General features: G+C 39.2%; 3 protein-coding genes across 7 annotated transcripts; 1 reads left to right on the top strand and 2 right to left on the bottom strand.

Moving 5' to 3' along the window:
* Positions 1-1235: 1235 nt before the first annotated feature.
* LOC119083681 (interaptin-like) lies at positions 1236-3169 on the bottom strand. 2 transcript variants are annotated; one of them, XM_037193466.1, is made up of 3 exons: positions 1819-3168; positions 1480-1648; positions 1236-1418 (listed from the first exon to the last, which is right to left on the bottom strand). In XM_037193466.1, exons 1-3 carry the CDS (start codon positions 2988-2990, stop codon positions 1413-1415), a joined length of 1347 nt encoding a protein of 448 aa, XP_037049361.1. In that variant the 5' UTR covers positions 2991-3168; the 3' UTR covers positions 1236-1412. The 2 variants fall into 2 exon arrangements, with proteins under 2 accessions (XP_037049361.1, XP_037049360.1); XM_037193465.1 differs by having other exon boundaries at positions 1236-1648; positions 1819-3169.
* A 3482-nt stretch (positions 3170-6651) lies between these two features.
* On the bottom strand, positions 6652-11661 carry LOC119083723 (protein D3-like). The gene is made up of 3 exons (XM_037193520.1): positions 11411-11661; positions 6957-7294; positions 6652-6888 (listed from the first exon to the last, which is right to left on the bottom strand). The coding sequence occupies exons 1-3, from the start codon at positions 11543-11545 to the stop codon at positions 6738-6740; spliced, it is 624 nt and encodes a 207-aa protein (XP_037049415.1). The 5' UTR covers positions 11546-11661; the 3' UTR covers positions 6652-6737.
* A 6277-nt stretch (positions 11662-17938) lies between these two features.
* On the top strand, positions 17939-24839 carry LOC119083662 (transcription termination factor, mitochondrial-like). 4 transcript variants are annotated; one of them, XM_037193444.1, is made up of 8 exons: positions 17939-18207; positions 18271-18449; positions 21291-21538; positions 21598-21863; positions 21927-22096; positions 22587-22837; positions 24335-24485; positions 24555-24839. In XM_037193444.1, exons 1-8 carry the CDS (start codon positions 18039-18041, stop codon positions 24834-24836), a joined length of 1716 nt encoding a protein of 571 aa, XP_037049339.1. In that variant the 5' UTR covers positions 17939-18038; the 3' UTR covers positions 24837-24839. The 4 variants fall into 4 exon arrangements, with proteins under 4 accessions (XP_037049339.1, XP_037049340.1, XP_037049341.1 ...); XM_037193445.1 differs by having other exon boundaries at positions 21291-21545; positions 21608-21863; XM_037193446.1 differs by having other exon boundaries at positions 17978-18207; positions 21291-21534; positions 21600-21863.
* The last annotated feature ends 957 nt before the right edge of the window (positions 24840-25796 follow it).

Here is a 25796-nt window from a genome sequence, read left to right as displayed (position 1 = left end):
TTTTTTTCAACAACATTCTATTCCTCGTTCGATTACTTTTCAAATGAAACAAAAATTAGGAAAATCGGATCAAATTTACTCGAGTTATATGCAAAATACACTTAGGGCCGAGGAGCGGCCTCAGTCCAAGGACCCAAATTTAAAACGTTCTTCGCCACATTATATTCGGGCTTCGATTACCTTTCAAATGAAACAAAAATCACGAAAAAAGGATGAAATTTACTCGAGTTATATGCATCAAAATACACTTAGGGCCGAGTAGTCTTTCACTTCTAGGGCCCTAACTCACGGTCCATTCACCCGATTTTAATAAACTTTTTTTTCCTGGAATGGTATTGACAATACCTATCATTTGCCGTGTCATTTACATTTCCATCGCTTATTTTGCCATAAATATCACCAAAAGACCTTAAATCACTTAGGTGGCCCTAACTCACGAAGGGCCGACCCGAATATGCCCATCTTCGAACTTAGCCTCACTATTTTGACTATATTTCAGGGAAAAAAAATTGAAATCGGATTTGATTTACTCAAGATATCGACGTGACAGACAGACGGACAGACGGAGAGACGGCCCAAATTTTTATTGCGGATTCGTCATCTATGAACATAGGCAAACACTTTGCCCTTACCGTCTGCTTCGAATTCCATCAATTACACACGGCATCGTAATCCTATAAGCCCCTTCGTACTTCGTACGGGGCTAAAAATCCTTCACGAAGCTTTCTTACGAAAGGGGAAATGGAGCCTTATTGACGATTTGCAACAAAGGCTGCGACATGTAGCGAAAAAATACATCGTTCCTAAGAAGTACACAAATCATACATAGAAAGCACTGACATCTCTTGATCGTGACAACCGCTAATAGGTCTTAACAGTTGCTCGTGAAATGTGAGAAATTTTTGCTTTATATTTCTGATTGGTCAATTTATCAAGCTGTTCTTAGCATTTTAGCATGTAAGTAAATTTTGACGCAGTTCTGAATCGATGGTCACTAATCCACTCACAGTCTAGGCATCCAGGTGTGTCAAGAGGAAATACGTATGAATCACAAGTCTTAGTAAATTCTAGCAAAGTCTTTCACTGGGTGGAATGAGGAGACATTCTTCACTGCCCCGCACCGCATAAAAACTTAGTGCAAAAGAGATTCACCATTTTGTGAGAGAGAATTCCATACGTTTACTCTCTCAAAATCTTGCATCTCTTTTGCACAAATTGACAGAACATTTAAAGAAAACATTTAATTGGCAAACGAAACGGTGATAAAGTTCTCACATAAAATGGACAAAATACCAAAATCCCAATGTCTGCGTGTAAAATGTTTCGCCAATATTGACGGCATCCACACATGAGATAGACAAATTTAGCCACACAATCAAAATGCAAGAGCGTCAACAAAGCAGGGTGAGACATCATTTCTACGATGAGAACAAAGATTTTTCCTCACCGAAAGTTTACCAACAAAAATTTTGTTCTTACCGTTGGATGATCCCGCTTTGCTGTCTGATTCTGAGAGGCATTAGAGTTTTTTGTAACCAAGTAATCCTCTAATCGTTTCAGGCCGTCAATGGACGTATCGCTGGAAGTATCGCTGGACGAATTCCTAATGTCACTCAAATCATTTAGAATCGGATCGATCGAATCAGCTCTGTGAAACAAGAAATGTTAAATGAGCCACAGTAACCGGAATTCGAGAAAATGATGCGAAAATTGGCACACTGAAAAATCGGAAAATTCATCGGGGAAAGCTCGTCGATTTTCTAATATCCGTGGTTCCGGGACGAACACATTTTTTTGTCTGTCTAATAGTAAACTCACTTGTCAGTGTCTGCTTCACCTTCAGCAGTTCGGGTTTCCTGTTCGATTGTCTTCAGGTTGGAAGGGGATGGTTGGGGGGAACTGTATTTGAGTGGTATGGGGTTTACATCCGCAACAACAGTAAATGTTCGTAAATCGGGCGATCGACTTTGACTTGTTGTCAATGGAGTTGATGTCATGCGAGATGATGATTGATCATTGTAACTTGTAGCATGATCAGGACGACAAGGAGTCTCAGCACGGCAATGATGACCAGGATCAAAATCGGGAGAATTATCAACCTTTCGTGGTGGTCGATCGTTTCCTAAATTTCGTGGCTTCTTCCCCTGCGATTCGTTTCGTTCTTCACTCTGTCTCTTTTGAGTTCCTGGATTAGAGTTCGTCAACACTCGGTGGTATACAATTTCGAGCGCTTTCGTCTCAATCTCGTTTTGACGTAATCCAATCTTCTTCGGGTAGTCCGCCTCTTCCCTCATTATTTTGTTTTTGAGACGTTTGTTCTCTTCCGCACGAAACATCAGCTCTTCGTTTTCCTCTTTCATTTGATTGTAGTCTCGTTGAATGCGCTCAAGTTCCTTAAGTTTCTGTTGAGTGGAATGGCAATCTTTGCAGTACCTCAAATTTTGCAAAAATTGATCTTTGTAAAGCAGATAATGGTCCAGGCTCTGCTTCAATTGGCCGATCATATTTCCCTGCTCTAATGTTTCTCGGTAACGTTGTGCATTAGCCTCCAATTGAGTTTTCAGAATTTTGTTTTCTCGGCACAGGTCAGAAATGCGCGATTTGTTTCGCTCCATATTCGTTTTGTATTGTTGCATTTCCGCGTTTAGCATGCTGACTTCAACATCTCGTTCCTGTTTTCCCTCCTTCATTGAGGTCAAACCGTTCGTCAAACTCCTAATTTCACTCTTCAGACGATCCACTTGCTGTTCCATCCCTCGAAGTGCCAATGTTACGGTAAACAACTCAGCGCACACCACTCGTTTTTTCTCGTCAGCCAACTCCAACTGTTTTTCCATTCTTTGTTCCTTGGATTTCAACGACTTGATGGTATTGTCTCGTTCAATCACATCTTGTTTTAGGTCATTATTTTGCCAAGACAAATTGTTCACACGCATCCTAGCTTCTGTAAGCCGAGCATGCAGCTCGGAAATTGTCTCTGCAGTCTGCATTGTAGTCACACGATTCGGTACTGAAATGCGTCTGTAAAATAAATGTTTGACTCGTCAGACCGAGTTTTGGTTGGTAAAGGCTGCGTTAAGTGTCACTCGTATCACTAGGGCACACGAGCTTGACATCTGTTGTCAAAAAATGGATGGGATTGTGAATTGGGTAGTATGGTCCGGATAATATTTAAAAAGAAAAAGTGGATGTTCTGACAGAGTGTCATCGGATTTAGAAGATCGTACATTCGTCAGTCATGTGTTAACCAAGGTAAATATATGGGCGGAGGTAATGTCATATTGGCGATTTGCAACAAAGGGTGCGTTGCGGAAATAAATCGAACGTACTTATGTCCGATATTCCAATTTTTCGAACATAGAAAGTAGGGTCACCTACATTAAGTGCAAATCGCGAATATAACCGGATCAGATGTGCGCTGGCACGAAAATTCGATACAAACGCCATCTCTCGGTTTCTTACAAAAAATTTCTTAGAAACCTGAGCCATGATACTGATATCATTTTGTTCTTCCTTATACCGAATCGTACATTCTTTGGCCTGGGTCGTTTGTGTCAAACCGGGAATTTTTTGAGTATACAAATCTTAGCTTCGAAAGAAGTGACTTTTATGGAAGCACGGTACGCAGTTTTTTCGTTTTAATTCGAAGAACGAGCCAACAATTTTATTTTCCTATCTGGTTTTCGGAGAAATCAAAGGTCTTGACCGTAGTCATTCCGATTGCAAGAAACATCTGGACGAATACAATGATGGAGAGGAGATTCTAAATCTTCATTTGGCAGAAAAACTGTTCCGCTTCTATTTAAATCCCAACAAAAATCTCTTCGAGAAAAGTGTGACGCAGTCTTTGAAGTACAATTTCTAAAATGAATGATATCGCTAGAGTTGACGCTTTCAGCTTCGTTACGCAAAAATTAAATTTTACACCCAATTTTAGTTCAAACAAGCTGGCTTAGGTTTTCTCATCATCTGCCAAATATTTTTACCAAAAAAAAATTGACTGGAAACAACCAAAATTTTACCAAAACAAGGCATCAGAACAGTCGGAGCGTTTGCTGCGACTTAGCCCCGTACGACCCGTAATCCTATTTCGTCCGTAACCATAATACGTCCGTAGCCGTAACACGCCCGGAACCCTAATACGTCTACAACCCTCTAATGCGTCTGTTACCAAAATGCTAGTAAAGTTGGGCATGGTCAAATTTACTGAAAGTGTTCATTTTTTAAATTGCGCATAGCGCAATTACGAAAGCCCGTACGAAGTACCTCTCAAATAAAACCAACAATTCACGACATTATTTTAGAAACCCAAAATTTTTTGCCAACTTTACATTTGGCATTCAATTACCTCTCAAATAAAACAAAAACTAGCAAAATCGGTTGAGATTTACTCGATTTATGTGCAAAAAACACTTAGGGCCGAGTAGCAGCCTTAGTCCAAGGGCCCAAATTTGAAACTTTTTTCGCCACGTTCTTTTCAGTATTCAATTATCTCTCAAATCAAACAAAAACTAGCAAAATCGGATGAGATTTATTAGATTTATGTGCAAAAAACACTTAGGGCCGAGTAACGACCTTTGAGCCCTCCCAACAAGCCCGCGTTGCATCTTACCCAAAAACAATGTTCAGCAACTTTGTTCTACTCGTCAATACCTTTCATTTGATATATCACAAGCAGCTATTGCGTGCGTATTTCGGTAGATATAGTCGAAAGACTGAAAAACACCTATAGGGCCCTAGCTCTGGAAGGGCCGACCCTACCATGCCCATTTTCGAACTTGACCTTACTTTTGTCGATACCAATCGGGGAAAAAAAAGAATTTTGAAAAAAGGTTGTGATTTGCTCAAGCTAGAGGGGTCACAGACGGACGGACGGACGGACGGACATTTTTTTTATTGCGGATTCGTCATCTATGAACATAACTAAATGCTTTGCCCTTACTGTCTGCTTCCAATTCGACGTGTTACAAACGGCATATTAATCTTATAAGCCCCCAGTACTTCGTACGGGCTAAAAATCTGCGTCGCAAAGTGGCAGATGTTCAGGGACAGACCAGCAAGAAAATTTATCTGCCACATGCGACGCAGATTTTTTTGGTAAAATTTTGGTTGTTTCCAGTCAAATTTTTTTTTGGTAAAAATTATTTGGCAGATGATGAGAAAAACTAAGCCAGCTTGTTTGAACTAAAATTGGGTGTAAAATTTAATTTTTACGTAACGAAGCTGAAAGCGTCAACTCTAGCGATATCATTCATTTTAGAAATTGTACTTCAAAGACTGCGTCACACTTTTCTCGAAGAGATTTTTGTTGGGATATCAGTCGTTTTAGAAGTTTTAGAACACTGCTTTTTATAACAGTTTATAACAGAAATTCGGAAATTTGACGAAAATCGAAAATTTGACGAAATTCGCAAATTTGATGAAATTCGAAAATTTGACGAAAATCGAAAATTTGACGAAAATCGAAAATTTAACGAAATTCGAAAATTTGTCGAAAATCGAAAATTTGTCGAAAATCGAAAATTTGTCGAAAATCGAAAATTTGACGAAATTTGAAAATTTGTCGAAAATCGAAAATTTGACAAAATCCGAAAATTTGACAAAATTCGAAAATTTAACGAAATTCGAAAATTTGACGAAGAAAGTAATTCTCTATCTGCCACCATTCAAGAAATATCTCTAAAAACATAATTGACCCACCCATTTCCAACTTTCGACATTTTTAACATATCTACTCGTAAAACTCTGAGACTTTGCCGAAGAAAGTAACTCTCTATCTTTCATAACCCAAAAAAATATTAGTCCTTTCATCCTACGCTCGAGTAGCTCAAAATTTGGTCACTCTAATCACTCTAGCTCAAACGAATCTGACCCGAATTTTTAAATTATTTTTTTGTTCGAATCGTGTTACGAATACCTTTCATTTGATGGGTCGCACTTCTCTGTAGGTTTCAATACAGCTAAGCTACAGCCGAAAACGCGTTCCCGACCCTCGAAAACCACACTCAGAAACCACTTCGAGGCCAATAAAACAAAATTCTGGTTTTTCCTGGGGTAATGGCGTATCACAATTTCATTTTTATGCCCACCCTGAGGTTCCTGCAAAATTTCATGGAGATTGGCTGACTAGTTTCCGAGATTGTCCGTCGATAGATAGATAGATAGAAACATACAGAGTAAGTTGAAAGATTTTGATTGTTTGGGAAAAGTCAATTTGGTGTATTTTGTATGAAAAGTGACCAATTTCAAAACGATGTATCTCCGGCAATTTTAAACCTACATAGTCGAGTGATAGCTCGTTTTGCTCGTATTTGAAGCGCGAATAAGATAGATTAGGATTTGTGGTGATACAGGCCAAAGGAAAGAAACTTAAATTCTCGCCTATATATAGTTGCCGCGTCTCAAAAAAATTTCTTCGTTCTTTTTTTGGAAGTTAGACTGCGTCAAGTCCTCCGCTAACGCTCCGGACATGATAAAGTCTTCACCAGCAAACCGTTGTAATGGATCATCTCGGATTCGAGTTTGAACGGAAATAGAAAATAGTTTTTACTGGTTCATGTGATATTATGTTAGGTATGTGCAGCAACTTAATAATATTATGAAAGTGATCTCAAAACTATTTCTTTGGGCTTAGTCGAAAAAGTAATTCAATGAAAGATTAATAAAGTTCATTTCTAATTTCCATTTCGCTTTAATAATTCCAAGAATCGAAGCAATTGATTCATTTTTGTCAATTTTCAATCCCGATTGCCGGACGAGAGTTGAGCATGCAAAATTGGTACGTAATCATCGTACTGAGCCTGGTAAAAATTTCCAGCTATTGGGTCGCCGAGACCATATTTTTCAGCAAATGTCAACGTAGACGAATTCCATCGTTGTGTGCGACTCCTTTGGTAAATAATTGTAAAAATTAAGTCAAAACTGCAACCAACACTCTCGAAGCCGTTTCGTCTCACCTATTTGATACTCTTGGTTCATCGAATTCCAATTTTCCCGGTTGTTTGTAAACAACGAACACATATCTGTGCAAGCCAGTATCCTTAGGTGGACCCGAACCAATATAATCGAATAATGTTTCTCCTTTGACAACGTCAGTTCCAGGTATGTTAACAACATACCAGTGACGCACTTCTCTGATGGTTGGATTTGCTCGACTCGGTGCATCTGGATCGCTCAAAATCACAGTGTAAAATGAGTCTTCGTCATGGTCCCATTTTAGTGTTGGCTTGTCTTTGACTTCAGTTGGTGTTAATTCGTTGCCTAGATTTACAGATGCTCCACTGGGATATGTGATCTGTGGATTAGACCAAATTTTATTCAAAAATAATTCAAATTTCGTTGATCACGACGACGATGAAGAAGAGTATACAGCGATTCAGACGTTTTAAATCTTTCATCGCACACCATTAATTTACAAAATACCTGCAGCAGGTAATAGGGCATTGAACGTAAAATCACCATTTTGCGCAATTCAACGTTATTCACCAATAATGTTAAACATAGACGCGACTTTACGCTGTGATTAGTGATTATAATTAATAATAAATCTTCACACAAACATCACTATATTGTCATGCTTTCGGTACAAGACTATTAAATTGCTACTTGCAACTCTGCAAGTCAACGATGACGAAAATAACTAAATAACGATTTAAAAAATTAGCGATTTATGCATCCCAACAAAAATCTCTTCGAGAAAAGTGTGACGCAGTCTTTGAAATACAATTTCTAAAATGAATGATATCGCTAGAGTTGACGCTTTCAGCTTCGTTACCCAAAAAGTAAATTTTACACCCAATTAGTTCAAACAAGCTGGCTTAGGTTTTCTCATCATCTGCCAAATAATTTTTACAAAAAAAAATTTAGACTGGAAACAACCAAAATTTTACCAAAAAAATCTGCGTCGCATGTGGCAGATAAATTTTCTTGCTGGTCTGTTCCTGAACATCTGCCACTCTGCCAAACGCTCCGACTGTTCTGATGCCTTGTTTTGGTAAAATTTTGGTTGTTTCCAGTCTAATTTTTTTTTTGTAAAAATTATTTGGCAGATGATGAGAAAACCTAAGCCAGCTTGTTTGAACTAAAGTTGGGTGTAAAATTTAATTTTTGCGTAACGAAGCTGAAAGCGTCAACTCTAGCGATACCATTCATTTTAGAAATTGTATTTCGAAGACTGCGTCACACTTTTCTCGAAGAGATTTTTGTTGGGATATCAGTCGTTTTAGAAGTGTAGTCAACACTGCTTTTTATAACAGTTTACAGTTTTAATTAAAAAATTTGACGAAATTCGAAAATTTGACGCAATTTGAAAATTTGACGAAATTCGAAAATTTGACGAAATTCGAAAATTTGACGAAATTCGAAAATTTGAAATTCAAAAATTTGACGAAATTCGAAAATTTGACGAAATTTGACGAAATTCGAAAATTTGACGAAATTCGAAAATTTGCCGAAATTTGACGAAATTCGAAAATTTGACGAAATTTGACGAAATTCTAAAATTTGACGAAATTTGAAAATTTGACAAGAATCGAAAATTTGACGAAATTCCAAAATCTGACGAAATTCAGAAAATTTGACGAAAATCGAAAATTTGACGAAAGTAATTTCTATCTGCCACCATTCAAGAAATATCTCCAAAACCCCAATTGACCCACCCATTTCCAACTTTCGACATTTTTCACATATGCCCCTCTGTTCTACTCGTAAAACTCTGAGACTTTGCCGAAGAAAGTAACTCTCTATCTGTCACCATTCAAGAAATACCTCTAAAAACATAATTGACCCACCCATTTCCAACTTTCGACATTTTTCACATATGCCCCTCTGTTCTACTCGTAAAACTCTGAGACTTTGCCGAAGAAAGTAATTCTCTATCTCTCATAACCCAAAAAAATATTAGTCCTTTCATCCTACGCTCGAGTAGCTCAAAATTTGGTCACTCTAATCACTCTAGCTCAAACGAATCTGACCCGATTTTTTTAAATTATTTTTTTGTTCGAATCGTGTTACGAATACCTTTAATTTGATGGGTCGCACGCCTCTGTAGGTTTCAATACAGCTAAGCTACAGCCGAAAACGCGTTCCCGACCCTCGAAAACCACACTCAGAAACCACCTCGAGGCCAATAAAACAAAATTCTGGTTTTTCCTGGGGTAATGGCGTATCACATTTTCATTTTTATGCCCACCCTGAGGTTCCTGCAAAATTTCATGGAGATTGGCTGACTAGTTTCCGAAATCGACCGTCGATAGATAGACAGATAGAAACATACAGAGTAAGTTGAAAGATTTTGATTGTTTGGAAAACGTTAATTTGGTGCATTTTCTATCAAAATGACCAACTTCAAAACGATGTATCTCCGGCAATTTAAAAGTTACATAGTCGAGTGATAGCTCGTTTTGCTCGTATTTGAAGCGCGAATAAGATAGAATAGGATTTGTGGTGATACAGGCCAAAGGAAAGAAACTTAAATTCTCGCCTATATATAGTTGCCGCGTCTCAAAAAAATTTCTTCGTTCTTTTTTTGGAAGTTAGACTGCGTCAAGTCCTCCGCTAACGCTCCGGACATGATGACAATGTTGTTTGATTATGGTTGATAACAGCGCAGAAACAGATATGTATGTCATGGCGTGAGTTTAAATCATTGAAAAACGAGCCATCAGAACAGTCGGAGCGTTTGCTGCGACTGAGCCCCGTACAAACCCGTATATCTATTGCGTACGTGACCCTAGTGCGTCTGTCACCCTACTTTGACCGTAAGCCTATGCGCCGGTTAAAGTAGTTAAAGTAAAATTATTATGTAATGTGTACATCTTAGAAATTGCGCATAGCGCAATTACGAAGCCCCGTACGACGTTCCTTTCAAATAAAACAAAACTTTCAAATAGCCCTAAAATTTTAATTTATTGAGTATAAATACACATAGGCCTAGTATCGGCCTCAGTCCGAGGATCCAAATCTATTTTTTTTTCAACTACATTCTATTCGGCCTTTGATTACCTTCCAAATGAAACAAAAATTACGAAAAACGGATGAAATTTGCTCGAGTTATATGTAAAATACACATAAGGCCCTAGTAACGGCCTTAGTCCAAGGACCCAAATTTAATTTTTTTTTCAACAACATTCTATTCGGTGTTCGATTATCTTTCAAATGAAACAAAAATTACGAAAAACGGATGAAATTTACTCGAGTTGTATGTAAAATACACATAGGGCCCTAGTAGCGGCCTTAGTCCGAGGACCCAAATTTAATTTTTTTTCAACAACATTCTATTCGGCCTTTGATTACCTTCCAAATGAAACAAAAATTACGAAAAACGGATGAAATTTGCTCGAGTTATATATAAAATACACATAGGGCCCTAGTAACGGCCTTAGTCCAAGGACCCAAATTTAATTTTTTTTTCAACAACATTCTATTCGGCATTCGATTACCTTCCAAATCAAACAAAAATTACGAAAAACGAATGAAATTTGCTCGAGTTATATGTAAAATACACATAGGGCCCTAGTAGCGGCCTTAGGCCAAGGACCCAAATTTAATTTTTTTTCAACAACATTCTATTCGGCATTCGATTACCTTCCAAATCAAACAAAAATTACGAAAAACGGATGAAATTTACTCGAGTTATATGTGAAATACACATAGGGCCCTAGTAGCGGAATTAGGCCAAGGACCCAAATTTAATTTTTTTTCAACTACATTCTATTCGGCCTTTGATTACCTTCCAAATGAAACAAAAATTACGAAAAACGGATGAAATTTGCTCGAGTTATATGTAAAATACACATAGGGCCCTAGTAGCTTTTCACTTCTAAGGCCCTAACTCACGGTCCACTCACCCGATTTTAAAAAACTTTTTTTTCCTGGATTGGTATTGACAATACCTATCATTTGCCGTGTCATTTACATTTCCATCGTTTATTTTGCCATAAATATCACCAAAAGACCTTAAATCACTTAGGTGGCCCTAACTCACGAAGGGCCGACCCGAATATGCCCATCTTCGAACTTAGCCTCACTATTTTGACTATCTTTCAGGGAAAAAAAAAATTTTTGAAATCGGATTTGATTTACTCAAGATATCGACGTGACGGACAGACGGACAGACGGACAGACGGACAGACGGACAGATGGACAGACGGCCCAAATTTTTATTGCGGATTCGTCATCTATAAACATAGGCAAACACTTTGCCCTTACCGTCTGCTTCGAATTCCATCAATTACACACGGCATCGTAATCCTATAAGCCCCTTCGTACTTCGTACGGGGCTAAAAAAATCCATTTATCTACAATATTTCTAATGAACTTGCATGAAAGCCAATACGATCACAATTCCGTTACAGTCGAGGAATTCGATTGGAAATAATCAACTGACAAAATGAATCTGAGAATTTCATACCTCAATAAGTTTCGATGGTGCGACATTAAGGATGTCCGGGATGATCTCGAACTCTTTAAATTTTGCCGACACAGAACACATTGAAGGTGCAACATTCACCAAAGCCAACAGCGAAATTGCAATCAAAACCTTCATTTCAATGATAATATTAACAGTATGGTTGCAATATAATAAAAAATTGAATGATTTCAGTGAGTATAATGTGGGCAGGTATCTTCACGAGATTTGAAAACGTACTGCGGTGTCGAACATCACCTACTGTTTAACCGTTGAAATCAAACCAGTTTTGTCATCAACTGTCGTGCAACATTTACTGTGATTTTGAACATCATGAATCTCAATCTACATTCATAACGTATCGAATGAGCTTTTTAGCCCCATACGAAGTACGAAGGGGCTTAATTGATGGAATTCGAAGCAGACGGTAAGGGCAAAGTGTTTGCCTATGTTCATAGATAACGAATCCGCAATAAAAATTTGGTCCGTCTGTCCGTCTGTCTGTCACGTCGATATCTTGAGTAAATCAAATCCGATTTCAAAATTTGTTTTTCCCTGAAAGATAGTCAAAATAGTGAGGCTAAGTTCGAAGATAGGCGATTTTGGGTCGACCCCTCCCGAGCTGGGGCCCCATAAGTGATTTAACGTTTTCCGAAGATATCTCTGGCCATTTAAAGGCTACACTTGTAAGTGATACGTCAAATGAAAGGTATTTACAATACCGATCGACGAAAAAAAAGTTTTCGGAAATTGGATGACCGACTCGTGAGTTAGACCCCTTGGTGTGAACTAGGTACAGGGCGGCAACCCGTTTTTGCTTGAACGTTGGCCAAAGTTTAACGGATTTAGATAAATTTTGCTTTATTAGATAGGTATTGACCGTACCAATCAGGGAAAAAAAGTTCATGAAATTCGGTTCACCGGAGCGTGAGCTAGGTCTCTTGGAGTGAGCTTATATGAGGCTACTCGGCCGTAGAGTGAAGGTGGTGTTTTTTGTTAATATCTCGAGTAAAATTTGACCAAATTTCATGAATTTTTTTTTGTTTGAAAGGTACTAACGAATGTAAAGCAGCCGTACTACTTTCCACCTCCTAACAAAATGGCCGTCGGCCGCCATTTTGGATTTTTGTAAAAACAATAGAAATCGGTGAAAATAATTCTTACAAAGTTATTGATCAGTGGGAAGTGATTGGGTATGTGTGTGTGGTGTTTCAAGGATCCCAAATATCTATATACAGCTATATTGAGCTATATAACGGTATAGATAGTTATTTTGAGCTATATACTAGCATATTTATCAGTAAATTGTTTATTTATAGGTAAATATAGGTTAAATATAGGACTGAGGAAATTGTAGGTCAATTTGAAATTTGTGTTACGTTTGAAAGGAAAATCGTACGGGGCTTCGTAATTGCGCTATGCGCAATTTTTAAGACGTACAAATTTCATAAGAATTTTACTTTACCGACGTTTACGGGAAGAGTAGGGCTACGGACGAACTAGGGTCACGTGCGCAATAGATGTACGGGTTCGTACGGGGCTCAGTCGCAGCAAACGCTCCGACTGTTCTGACGGCTCGTTTATTATTGTTGTTGTTGTTGTTTGATTTGAAAGAGAAAGAGAGAGGAGTAGAGAAAAACAAGGTCAAGTGAGGTCATAATACAATGACTTGGAAAAATCAGAAAAAATTTGGAAAAAGTTATGTCCACGGCTTCTTCAGCAAAATTGCATAGTCATTGGGTAGAATCCACAATCATGACTTATTCTGATCTGATAATTTTCTATCGAATCAATTGAAACTATAAAAATGTCACTAGTTTGTGAGCCTAAAAATATGACTTCTATTTTATTTGTATTTTTGTGGTGGTTACATGAGAAGGCTTTCATCCAAAGCAAACTCCAGAACTATAAATTTACTCTTCATCAATATTAAATTTTGGATAAACATTTGACGATGAAAGCTATCATTGATATAGGTTTGTTCCAAATAGCTGTAAACACGAACTTTGACAACCCGAACCACGATGATTTGATCCATAGCAACATCGCCTTCGTGATGTATCATACAAATATGGCAACGTCGCCTACGAGATTTACACACAAATATTTTTGAGGTTATGGTTCTATGGATCAAATTTGACAATTCATACAGCCTTGGAACAAACCTATAGCCGTAATGAACCATATTGTTTCATAGTTAAGCGATGATCATGCCAATGTCAAAAAATTGCAGAGTTTTTTAACCTTTCAGGATCGGCAAGCGTATGTCAATAATGATTAAAGTATTTCAAATGTTGAGTGACCACAGCTCATTGCTTATTCGTATCTTAGTTGCAAATAGCAGATGACATAGTCATAAACTAGACATGTCAGTTTAAGGAGTGGTTTGCTTTTGCAAGCTTAAGTTGATGGTAACATTTAATAAAAATGTAAGAACCGAAGAGCTTAGTTTGCAACTCATGCAAAAACGATGAGTCTCGTATAATATATACACCCAGGGCCGGATTACCGTTTTCAGCGCCATGGTCTAACCTAATTTCAGCGCCATTTTCGTTCTATTTAATTGGAGGATTCGTCTTTCGTCATTTACTGGCTCACCGTGGATTGTCTGTAGCTTGTGGTGAAATTTTGTGAATGTATTTCTGGTACGCTGCATTATGGCAGTTTCGTGTTCGAGGGCTATGGTGTGTGGTAGGTCAATTTAAGTAACGTTCCAGTACAGGAAAGTGGCAGGATGGAAAGTGTCACGTTGAAGTTGCGCTGGACTGAATGAATGGTATGGTTTGTATGAATGGTGTTGCGTGAAAGCCGGAAGCACGGAAGCAGGTAAACTGTAAGGACAGGTACTTGAATGTATTGAAGTTTTTTGAATGAAAAGATTTAGTAGAGTAAAGTAGGATGAGCCGCGTACGTTTGAATGAGGGCGGATGCTGAACTTGTTGGAATATACAAAGGTTGAATGGAAATGCAGGAAGAACGTCACCAAACCGCGCAGATTGGAACAGACGAGCAGACAGCGACAAGGAAGGAACGCGAGGATGGCGGGTAGCTAAGTGTGTAGTAAGTGCACTGGCCAGAGAGGTAATTCGACTGACTATATTGACTAAATGAAAGATAACATTTGTAGCTAGTCCGACTGTCAGACCGAGCGGCGGCAGTTGTTGTTAGTTACCTCTGTAACATACAGAGGTATATAAGTTCTAGCAACTTGAGTGGCGGCCCAGCGCTGCAGACCTTATAGACTGGCCTGGTGAATTCTCGAGAGACAACCAGGACAGTCTCTGGACAGCTTGAATGGCCGAAGAGTAACAGGAAAACACAATGTGCTTTTCCCTTGCTGTTCTAAGAGAGCCTGACTGGGATCAGGGCCTGGTCCCCAGCTCAAGATGTGAAGTCTGAGTCTGAGTCTGAGTCATTTTCGTTCTATTTAATTGATCTATAGATAATTCTTTTGATATTAATTTTTTCAAAAATAAATTCTGATATTATTTCTCTGAGAGGAGAAAATAACAAATTCGAATCGCTTGGTTCAATTTGTCTCCGTTATCACAACGTTTCTCATATACTTACTGGCACACTTTCCTCAGTGATGAGAAAGGTAGTGTTTCGTCCCCTGATTGTCTGAATTAGATATCTACATTCCGTTGCATCGCGAGGTGCTTCGTTTCGTTAATCCCTTCTGAAACCTAGACTTCAAACCAGCAGAAAGGAGCCTATGACTCATTAAGCCTTTCGCTGAAGGCTAGTTCATCTGTTAACCAGGGTCGCACTGGCCATATGGTTTGCTACTTTATGAGAATGATCTGGAACCTGCTGTCTCGCCGTCTTTTTTCCGGAAATTGAGTATCCCAGTCAATTGCCACTTCCGGTGAATCCTTGCTTCCAATTGATATAATTTTTCCCAGCAGCTATGATTCCGGGATGTGGACTGGGTTGTATAGATTGTGAAAATTGTTATCGTCACTACCGCAAAAATCAGTGATGGCACTGCTTTCGAGTCGGTGTTTTGATATACGAAATTTAAAAATCAAAATCATTTGTTAGGAAATTAAATTTTCGATCCATGAAAATATTGTTCGGTTGAGAGACAGAAGTGACCGACTTGCCGACAGCGTCAATCATTGAGAGACCTGTGAAATAGTGCTCCAATCCACAATCTATTATTATCAACTACAGTAAGCGTCAGCAACTATAGTTGTTTTTTTCAGTGTTGGTTCACTCATTCAAACCAACTTATACGTCTTTATACGGTTTTGCAACGCGCGTGCGGGTTCACACTTATATCCGATTTTGATTGTATTAGTAGACCAGCTGTAAAACAGCTTAAGCAAATTTACTGACGTCGACTGTAACTTTGTTTTATAAATAAGATTAGTTTTTCGGGCCACATTTGATGATAATAGCGTGTCCTCCCCAAAGTTTACAGCTTTGAGTAACTTCAACCAATAGCAGTTCAGGCGCGCATTAAAAATATTGGTTTTACCTACTAGATGTTACATTGTCAATACGAACGGCATAGAAACTTTCGTCAAGTGTTTTGAGATAGGTATGTTGAAACTGGAACCTTCAACTACTTATGAAGGGCAATTTCCTTTTCGGTGGCTTTGCTTGGGCCAATAACACTTCTTCTACTTTCCAACTGGCTTTAGTTATGTCGTACTAAGAGCCCTACTTTGAGACATAAACACTTCTATTGGGGCTTGTTGCCCGCTGAACAGTTGTATTTATTCTGAATATTTTATGAGAACAACATCGTATTTATACCCATTTGCAAGGGTAATTTGATTTGTTTCATTTTAATTGCATACTTGGATTATGCCTTTTCGTAGAGTGAAAACACTCGTCATATGAGTCGTTCGAGATTCAACATACTCCCACCATTTTTACGTATAGTAAAAATTACTCAATTTTGAATGACTCAACTTTTACATTTGACCAATGACTTCTTGGAGTCCCATTTGACCAACGACTTCTTTGAGTTGCATTTGATGCGAACCGATATGTTGCCACTCGTTTTTACGATGCGACAATGAATTTTCTTATGACCAATTGACTGCTTGACTTGTGGTTTACCAACAATGTCCTATTTGACCAACGATTTCTGAATTTGCGCTTGACCAATGTTGAGTCGCGGTTTACCAACGACTTCTTGAATTCCATTGACCAACTACTTCTGAATTGCGTCTGACCAAATAACTTCTTGATTTGCCTTCGTGACGAACTCATACCAATGAATGTCTAACGTGCATTGGATGCTCGACCAACGACTTGCTTAAATTGCGTTTGACCAATAACTTCTTGAGTTCCATTTGACCAACGACTTTTTCGATCCACCACTGATTCTTAACGTCTTGAGCGACCAATGATTGAATTGTTATGCTTGTTCACCACTGGCTCTTAACTTCTTGAGCGACCAATGATTGAATTGTTATGCTTGACTAACAACTTCTTGTAGACGACCTATGACCAATGACGTCTCTGAGTTGCGCTTGACCAGCAATTTCTTGATTGCGTATGACCAAATAACTTCTTGAGTTGCATTTGACCAACGACTTTCTGGATTTGCGTTTGTGGCGATCTCAGACCAATGAATGTCTTATGTGCATTGTCTGCTCGACCAACAACTTTTCGATTTGCGTTTGTGACGATGTCATACCAATGAATGTCTTACGTGCATTGGATGCTCGACCAACGACTTTTCGATTGTGTCTGACCAAATGACTTCCTGAGTTGCATTTGACCAACGAACTTAATTTAACCAACTGCCTGATATATATACGCTTGACCATTTGATGACCAATGAAACCGCTTGACAACTGGATGACCAATCGGCCAATTTTTTATGATGCCAACAAGTCGACAATTGAAGTCGATAAGGACCAATATGCTGCTTCAGCAAGATTGTTAAAAGTCCGAATCACTTCGTAATATTTCGAACGTTACCGCCACCCAAGCCGTTTCTCTGCTTTTCAACCAAACGTTCTTCACCACCCAGGCCATTTGTTACAATCTCTCTTTGACGCCCAAACAAAGGTCCACCCGGGGGCGCCAAATGTTGAAACTGGAACCTTCAACTACTTATGAAGGGCAATTTCCTTTTCGGTGGCTTTGCTTGGGCCAATAACACTTCTTCTACTTTCCAACTGGCTTTAGTTATGTCGTACTAAGAGCCCTACGTTGAGACACTTCTATCGGGGCTTGTTGCCCGCTGAACAGTTGTATTTATTCTGAATATTTTATGAGAACAACATCGTATTTATACCCATTTGCAAGGATAATTTGATTTGTTTCATTTTAATTGCATACTTGGATTATGCCTTTTCGTAGAGTGAAAACACTCGTCATATGAGTCGTTCGAGATTCAACATGGTACAATATTTTGTAAAATACAAGGAAATCAAAGTCAACCAGTTAAAAGACGTCGAATTGATCAGCGTCTAAATGTCCTTACCTTTCCACTATATCTACCTTGGATTCATATTACATCCAACTTCACACCAGTGTTTCAATGACAGTACGGACATTACGCTGATTTGTATATCAGCTGATTGTGTGACAGTTAGAACCATGTTTACCGGCAGTTGACAGTAGTCGGTTTGTTTATCATTAAAAAAAATAGTTTTGCCCAACAATGGTGCTACTTCGAACTGTAAATATTTTCCGTAATTATTTTAGAACAAATGTCCAACGATCGGTGCGGTATTCGTTGATAGCGCCTGAATCAACTGCATATCTAACCAATAGTGGAGTGTCCAAGTATGCAATTGACGGCAATCCGTTCCTATTGGACTTGAAACTAGGTAATGGGAGTCTCGACTTTGGCTTGTTTTGAAATACAAATTTTAATTCAATCGCAAGTCCAGATACACTGCACTGTAAAATGGCAATTTTGAAACAAATGCGGCCGAGGCACATAGACGACTTTGTGCCATTGCTGAAAATTGAAGAGACGATTTTGAGAGATGTTGCGAGAAAAGCTGCCGAGGAGTATGACATGGTGCCAGAGCAACATCGGATCTATTACTTCAGCAAAGAATTGCAGGTAAAGAATAGGGTGTAGGCCAGGCAGGTGGGGAAACTCTGAGTAGTAGAACGCTCATTTGTGAGAAGTAGAATTTTAGAATGATTTTTTTAAGATTTTTGTTTTTCGTTAACGTTACTCGGCGCCGTCTCCATTTGAAAGTCTTCTCTAAACAGTGATTATACCTAATACGGTCAGCCATCGTCGAAGATACTATAGATGAGAAATGTACGTTCAAGGAACACAAAGATCATGCAGCTGGCTTGCTCTCTCATTAAGTTCATGAAATGTATCTCAACAACGTGTGTGCCCTTAAGAGTGATATCGCCAAATCTTCAGGTGATTGGGAAACAAGCGGTCTCCGATTTTAATGAGTGATAGCTCGTTGGATTCGTCTTTCAATTCTAGGAAACACGTATCTTTCACTTTTTCTTAAAAAAATTTGGTGTCTGTGAAAAGCGCTCAAAAGTGAAGACCAAGACATGTCATGTCAGAGGGTACCGAAAACAGTTTTTCGGCAATAACTCAAGAAAAAATTATTTTAAATGGTTGTAATGTTGTACGATTGTCGGCCTTGAAAAGACCTACAGGTAGAGTATACGCACCGCTTGGTGCAAGTACATCCACTAGAGTTATGACTAGAAATATAGTGAATGTTCGGAGAGTCCGCCTTCTCTGCAGCTTCGATGTACCACGGAGCTGAGTATGGGGTGTTGTAGCTGGCCTCACCCACTATCGTTGCACATATAAATGAACCCAGTACTTTTGGGCTGCAAGCCTACAGAAGTCTTGAAAAAAAAAGTTGGTGCCAATTTTGGCATTTGTAGATTTTTTCCTTCTGTCTGAGGGCCCAACTGCCAGAACAGCGTCTGGAACGATTCTACGTGTGTAATTTTGTATCGTCTACTATTCCCTTACCGTATACGCTTCGCTTTGACTCGAATATAGGTCGTTACAACATATCCAGTGTTAGTAATTCTTGTGAAAAATTATTAAATTTTTCTCGGAGGATTTTAGTCAAATAAAGTGTTAGCGTATAGCAAGTGACCTCAGGACTCCGGAACAGTAATTAGTTTTTCAATTGGACCAATATTTGCTACGCGACAGGAGTTTGGAGAAACGATACGATCAAGTGGGAGCAAACGGTTTTCCAAACTCCTGTCACGTAGTAAATATTGGTCCAATTGAAAAACTAATTACTGTTCCGTAGTCCTGAGGTCATTTGCTATACGCTAACACTTTATTTGACTAAAATCCTCGGAGAAAACTTTAATAATTTTTCACACGAATTACTAACACTGGATCTGATATATTCGTGGCATAGCGACGCGTTTTTCTATTGATAAGGTGAAAGAATAGTAGACAATAAAAAATGATTGCCGTAGTACCGTTCCAGATGCTCTTCTGGCAGTTGGGCCCTCAGAAAGAAGGAAACAATCTACATTTTGGCACCAACGTTTTTTTCCAAGACTTCTGTAGGCTTGAAGCCCAAAAGTACTGGGTTCATTTATATGTGCAACGATAGTGGGTGAGGCCAGCTACAACACCCCATACTCAGTTCCGTGTTACATCGAAGCAGCAGAGAAGGCGGACTCTCCGAACATTCACTATATTTCTAGCCATAACTCTAGTGGATCAACTAGCACCAAGCGGTGCGTATACTCCACCTGTAGGTCTTTTCAAGGCCGACAATCGTACAACATTACAACAATTTAAAATAATTTTTTCTTGAGTTATTGTCGAAAAACTGTTTTCGGTACCCTCTGACATGTCTTCACTTTTGAGCGCTTTTCAAAGAAAACAATTTTTTTTTAAGAAAAAGTGAAAGACACGTGTTTCCTAGAATTGAAAGACGAATCCAGGCATGAGCGCCGACGGAGAAACCTCGGCGGCGGCTAGCCGAAAAAAAATTCTCGGCGGCGGCGAAAAAGTCGGCTTGAGCCGGCTTAAAACGGCTCGGCTGGAGGTTCCTTTCAACTTTTTTTCAAAATAAAAACGTTTAGATAAATTCATGGAAAATGAACTAGTAAGCATGAAAATGAAATTGTACGGAAAGCGAAAATGTAGGTAGATTAGGTTGTTCAAAGTGCAAGTGGAACTGGTCTTGTTACAAGCAAGTCTCTAAGTCTAAGGTTCACTAACACGTCAAGTTTTATTGCCTCAAAACTTGAACTAAATGGAAAATCATGCTCCGGTACACTCATTTAACTCATTAAGAAAATGGTTTTCGATAAGAAATCGAAAGCTCACGAAAATCAAGTAAAAATTGAAAAGAAAAAAAAATCGAGAAAATTCGCAAAGATCGATAAAGTTTTCTCAAATTTGTGAATTAACTGATTGTGCGCCTTCGGCTCGTTCCGCAAAGGTCATACTTGCCAAAACAACAAACTTAGAAGCGAGGACGTAATATACCATTCTGGAAAATTCATGAAAATTCAAGAAAATTTTCAAAATTTTCTTAATTTTGAAAAAAAAATTCAAAAAGTACTTGAGCTGCTTAGAATCAACAGGAATCTCGGTTTTCAAAATTATTTCACCAATTCACCTTTCGAAATCTTTATTTCATTTTCCAGCCGTTTCAAGCCGGCTTGAGCCGTGTTTTTGGCACCGGCTCGGCTTGCTCTAAAAGGGCCGGCGGCGGCTTGATCGGCGGCGGCTTGATCGGCGGCTTATTTTCGGCGGCGCTCATGCCTGGACGAATCCAACGAGCTATCACTCATTAAAATCGGAGACCGCTTGTTTCCCAATCACCTGAAGATTTGGCGATATCACTCTTAAGCTATTGCTCAAGTTAGATGGGAGAAGGGGGATCAGCAGTTTTTTTTTCAATTGATCATTTTACAAACATTCCTTTCCCAACAGATTGTGCCATCAACGGTCTCAAAGTTCTGTGCCAGATACGAAAAGATTTTTTTCACCGAATTCGCTGGCGTTGAAAAAAAACTGAAAATTTTGCTGGACTACAATGTTGATGGGATGCAGATCCTGCAGTCATTGTACGTTTTTGAATGTGCCAACAATGTATTGTTTTCCCGGTTGGATCAACTGTCGAAAGTGTCGTACGACTACAAACCGTGGTACTTCAAATTGACTGACGCTGAATTTCGCAAGTATGGCTTCGTATGGCCTGAAGAACGTTATCGTATTTGACTTTTACGGAATATTGCAGAGCCATAGATGTCGAAAACGGGAAAGCTCAAGCAACGGAATTATCGCATAAATTGAGACATAGCAATCTGGAAAAATCGGCCATTCTGACCGAAATAAACGGAATGTTGTCCTGCGACGACGAAATATCGACACGGATCTATTACGATTTTCTTCACCGCTTCGATCAACTGCCGCCAGCGGAACGCATTTTCCAACTTCTCACCAACAATGGAGTCGGACTGCAGTGCATACAAAGCAATCCAGTCGTGTTAACATTGCCGTACGGTTCGTCCGGAAACAATTTGTAGAGACGCAGCGAACTCACAGCAGTTGGGTTTTGTGTTTCAGCTCAGATCGACGACAACATCAAATTGATCAAAGAAATGCGACCGCTTTCCATTGACGACTTTCTGCCTCTGGTGGCGATTAAAACGACGAAACTGCGGACCTTTGCCAGTGAAGTGAACAAAAGAGAAATCGAGTTGCATCCCATCTATTTGTTCAGCAAGAAGTTGAACGTAAGGCAACACCGTCGTCGCAATGATCTACTCTCCTAATTGTCCGGGTTCTTCTGTCCGTTCCGCCCGCTGGGGAACTTATCGGAAACTTGTCAATGGGATATGATAGATGGGTCAAAGTTGTGGAACTAAATTTTTGTTGTGGGTGCCGCGAACCGGTAATACCGTTAAAATGAACCGGTTTAGTGTAACACTAAAAACTTGAATATCTCCGTTAAAATGCAAAATTGTCTGATGCGGTTTGTTTCGCTCGAAAGCCTGATTCATTGCCGAGACTTTACGGAAGAACTGTCTTTACACTGAACCGGTTCATTTTACCGGTATTATCGGTTCGTTACACCCACAACACAAATTTAGTTCCACAACTTTAACCCCTCCATCATATCCCATTGACAAATTTCCGATAAGTTCCCCAGCGCGCAGAACGGACATAAGAACCTGACTTGACCTTATTTCTGATTTCCTCTGACGAACCAACTTGTGCTTCCAGATTACGCCTGCTATCGTCTCCAAGCACTTTGCCGAACACTCGAAACTCTTCTACTACCGAGACTTTGTCGGATTCGTAACGAAACTGGATATACTGGTAGCTTACACCGTTGATCCGATGAGCATCTTACGAGCGCCAAACACATTTGGTGCGTCGGCCGTCACAATAGAAAATAGATTGAAGCGATGTAAGGCGCATGGAATCGAAACTGTATTGTCCTGGATGCTTTGCGATAGGAACAGAACGGAAATGTAAATAATTTTTTGTAAAAATTGTCACTGTCAGTGTTGAGTAGGGCGTATCGAATTTTTAGAATTTTAATGGCCGCGATAGCCTGTGTGCGGAAAACGTAGATCATTGGAAACTAATTCCAGGCATATGGTTGATGGATCCGAAGGTGCCCGGGAAGAAGTCCCCCCGGACGACTTTAACTTTCAAATGGTCATAACTCGGAAAGTTAAGAGTATTTTTGAAAACAATGTTCTAGCAGGATGTAGAGCGTTAAAAACTCTACAAAACTGCCAAAGAAACCGATGGTCCAAAAGGTGTGTCTGTCGAGGTTTTCTAACATCGAAAGTTCGACATTTTGGTTTTTGACTTTTATTTCCTGAGAGACAAATTATTAAGTTTAGCTTTTGGCATGAGGTTGTAGAGGAGGTCGAGTACTACCAGTACACTAGGCATTGTCCCGGTCGGCGATCCATCCGAAACCACTTTTTCAATATTAATGAATGAACTTTTTAAGTGTACCCACGTCGCCCACGAAGCCAGTGCAGACACTGTAACCGGTGTTGCTGAGTCGAGGTAACCTTGGCCAGTAAGTGCACATAATATTCCATAACAGTAGCTGAACTCTTTTACAAAATATTTGGGATCTCGATGTTGCACATTATATGGACACGGTATACCACGAAGTTCAACCTTTTGTAAAAATATCGAAAAATGTGTATTTGCAACGAAATCGACTTCTTACTACTGTTCGTGGGTCAAATAACTAATTGAAACGATTATTTGTTGTTTTTCTCACAAATTTCACTTTCTCAGATTTTGTAGTACAAAATGTGCTACATCGAGATCCCAAATATTTTGTAAAAGAGTTCAGCTACTGTTATGGAATATTATGTGCACTTACTGGCCAAGGTTACCTCGACTCAGCAACACCGGTTACAGTGTCTGCACTGGCTTCGTGGGCGACGTGGGTACACTTAAAAAGTCCATTCAAAAATGTTGAAAAAGTGGTTTCGGATGGATCGCCGACCGGGACAATGCCTAGTGTACTGGTAGTACTCGACCTCCTCTACAACCTCATGCCAAAAGCTAAACTTAATAATTTGTCTCTCAGGAAATAAAAGTCAAAAACGAAAATGTCGAACTTTCGATGTTAGAAAACCTCGACAGACACACCTTTTGGACCATCGGTTTCTTTGGCAGTTTTGTAGAGTTTTTAACGCTCAACATCCTGCTAGAACATTGTTTTCAAAAATACTCTTAACTTTCCGAGTTAGGACCATTTGAAAGTTAAAGTCGTCCGGGTGGACTTCTTCCCGGGCACCTTCGGATCCATCAACCATATGCCTGGACTTAGTTTTCAATGATCTACGTTTTCCGCACACAGGCTATCGCGACCCTTAAAATTCTCAAAATTCGATACGCCCTAGTGTTGAGTCGATTGAATGGAGCTACGAGTGGCTGTGTGAATGCAGAAGTGCACAATGAACAAATGAATGAAATTTATTCTCAATTTTTAGATCCGTTGCGAAAAGAGTCGACGAGAAGACGGTACTCGGTGAATGTGCTGATACCGTTGATTACATTGCCAAACGGTTGAACTGGGACGCTGCAGCCAAAAGGAAAGCCTTGAAAACCTATCCACCTCTGGTTAAGTGCAGCGTAACAAAAGTAAATTTATCCACCCGCGCACCACCTAAATACGACCTAAAAAATCCATTTTTTTTTTCGGTGCCGAAGGTGAAAAATCATTTGGATTATCTCCTAAACGAAACCCATTTTACCATCGACGACATCAACTCGACTATGGCGGTGTTCCGCACCAAATTGGATGAGCTGAAACTACGAATGGGTGAACTGGCGGCTATCGGTCTCGTTCCGCGTAAATTGTACTCGATCTGTTTGGATAAGCGAAGCTACCTGGACATGGTGTGGAGATTCTGTGAGAGAAAAAATCGTCCGGCTGCGTTTGAATTGTATAAGTCAATTGAAAAGCGAGTGAAGAAATTACAAGATGACTGAGACGAAAGTAAAATTTCATTGCAACACTGTCTGTCGTAGGACTCCCTAGATTTATTTTCGGGTATTTTGGTAAAGAAAAATGAAAATTTTCAACCATAGATCAACATTCATTGGAGTATTCCAAAACGATGAGAAGACTTTGAAAGAGTGACCTCAAGCGCCATCTGCATCCGATTGAAGTTTTCGATGCAGATGTAACTTTGATGAATTTTTGTGAGGCGCCGATCGAAGCTAAATAGGTAATATTAGGCTCAAATGAAAGCTTAATTTTCAAAGTTTTTTTGGTGCACAAAAATTCCCAACTTTTTCCGTTTTTCTTGTAGTTTTTCGGACTTTTCTTCGAAATGAGATTTTTAATAAATCGCTGCAAGAAATCATTTTATTCATTTTATGCTATTTACCCGAGGTTTTGCCAGAACCTTGATTTACCCGGGTGCAAATAGTCACTTCGAAAATTCAATTCTCATACATTCGTAACTTGACAGTTCTAATGGGATTTTATACACGCAACTGTCAAGTTACGAATATTTGGAGTTACGAAAATACGAGAATCGTCGCCCAGATACTGTAACATTGAGGGTGCCATCAACGCACTTCAAGCAAAAGGGCTATTAATGACAGCTGCCAAATAGAGTACTATTTTGTATGAAATTTTATCACAACTCTTTTTACAGCGTAAAATTTTGTATGGAACACTGTCACGTTTCAGTACCCTATTTAGAGTACCACTTTTGCTTGAAGTGCGTTGGTGCCATTCGTAAATGACGTACCGTGGAGTAGGGTTTTTGCGAAGCTTGACACACAGCGTCATATCATTGTAGGTGCTGTTGTGACAATCTCAAGTTAACATCGTTTCCTCGGTTGCCAAGGGATTCAAATTATTTTTTGTAGATTCTGGAAAGCATGGACTTTCAATTCGTCTCTTAAAATTACAAAGTCAATTTATTATAATCAAAACAA

Source organism: Bradysia coprophila, unplaced genomic scaffold (genome assembly GCF_014529535.1).
Source record: "Bradysia coprophila strain Holo2 unplaced genomic scaffold, BU_Bcop_v1 contig_70, whole genome shotgun sequence".
Lineage (NCBI taxonomy): Eukaryota > Metazoa > Arthropoda > Insecta > Diptera > Sciaridae > Bradysia > Bradysia coprophila.
The sequence above is the reverse complement of the archived record's forward strand: the minus strand, read 5'-3'. Positions and strand labels throughout refer to the sequence as shown.

Coding starts and splice junctions, on each gene's coding strand:
- LOC119083681 (XM_037193465.1), bottom strand. CDS start 2,990: ATGCAGACTGCAGAGACAATTTCCGAGCTGCATGCTCGGCTTACAGAA. Junction 1,649..1,818: donor GGTGAAGCAGACACTGACAA/GTGAGTTTACTA, acceptor CTTGTTTCACAG/AGCTGATTCGATCGATCCGA.
- LOC119083723 (XM_037193520.1), bottom strand. CDS start 11,545: ATGAAGGTTTTGATTGCAATTTCGCTGTTGGCTTTGGTGAATGTTGCA. Junction 7,295..11,410: donor CACCATCGAAACTTATTGAG/GTATGAAATTCT, acceptor TCTAATCCACAG/ATCACATATCCCAGTGGAGC. Junction 6,889..6,956: donor GAACCAAGAGTATCAAATAG/GTGAGACGAAAC, acceptor TATTTACCAAAG/GAGTCGCACACAACGATGGA.
- LOC119083662 (XM_037193444.1), top strand. CDS start 18,039: ATGGTGCTACTTCGAACTGTAAATATTTTCCGTAATTATTTTAGAACA. Junction 21,539..21,597: donor ACTGACGCTGAATTTCGCAA/GTATGGCTTCGT, acceptor GGAATATTGCAG/AGCCATAGATGTCGAAAACG. Junction 22,097..22,586: donor TGTTCAGCAAGAAGTTGAAC/GTAAGGCAACAC, acceptor TTGTGCTTCCAG/ATTACGCCTGCTATCGTCTC.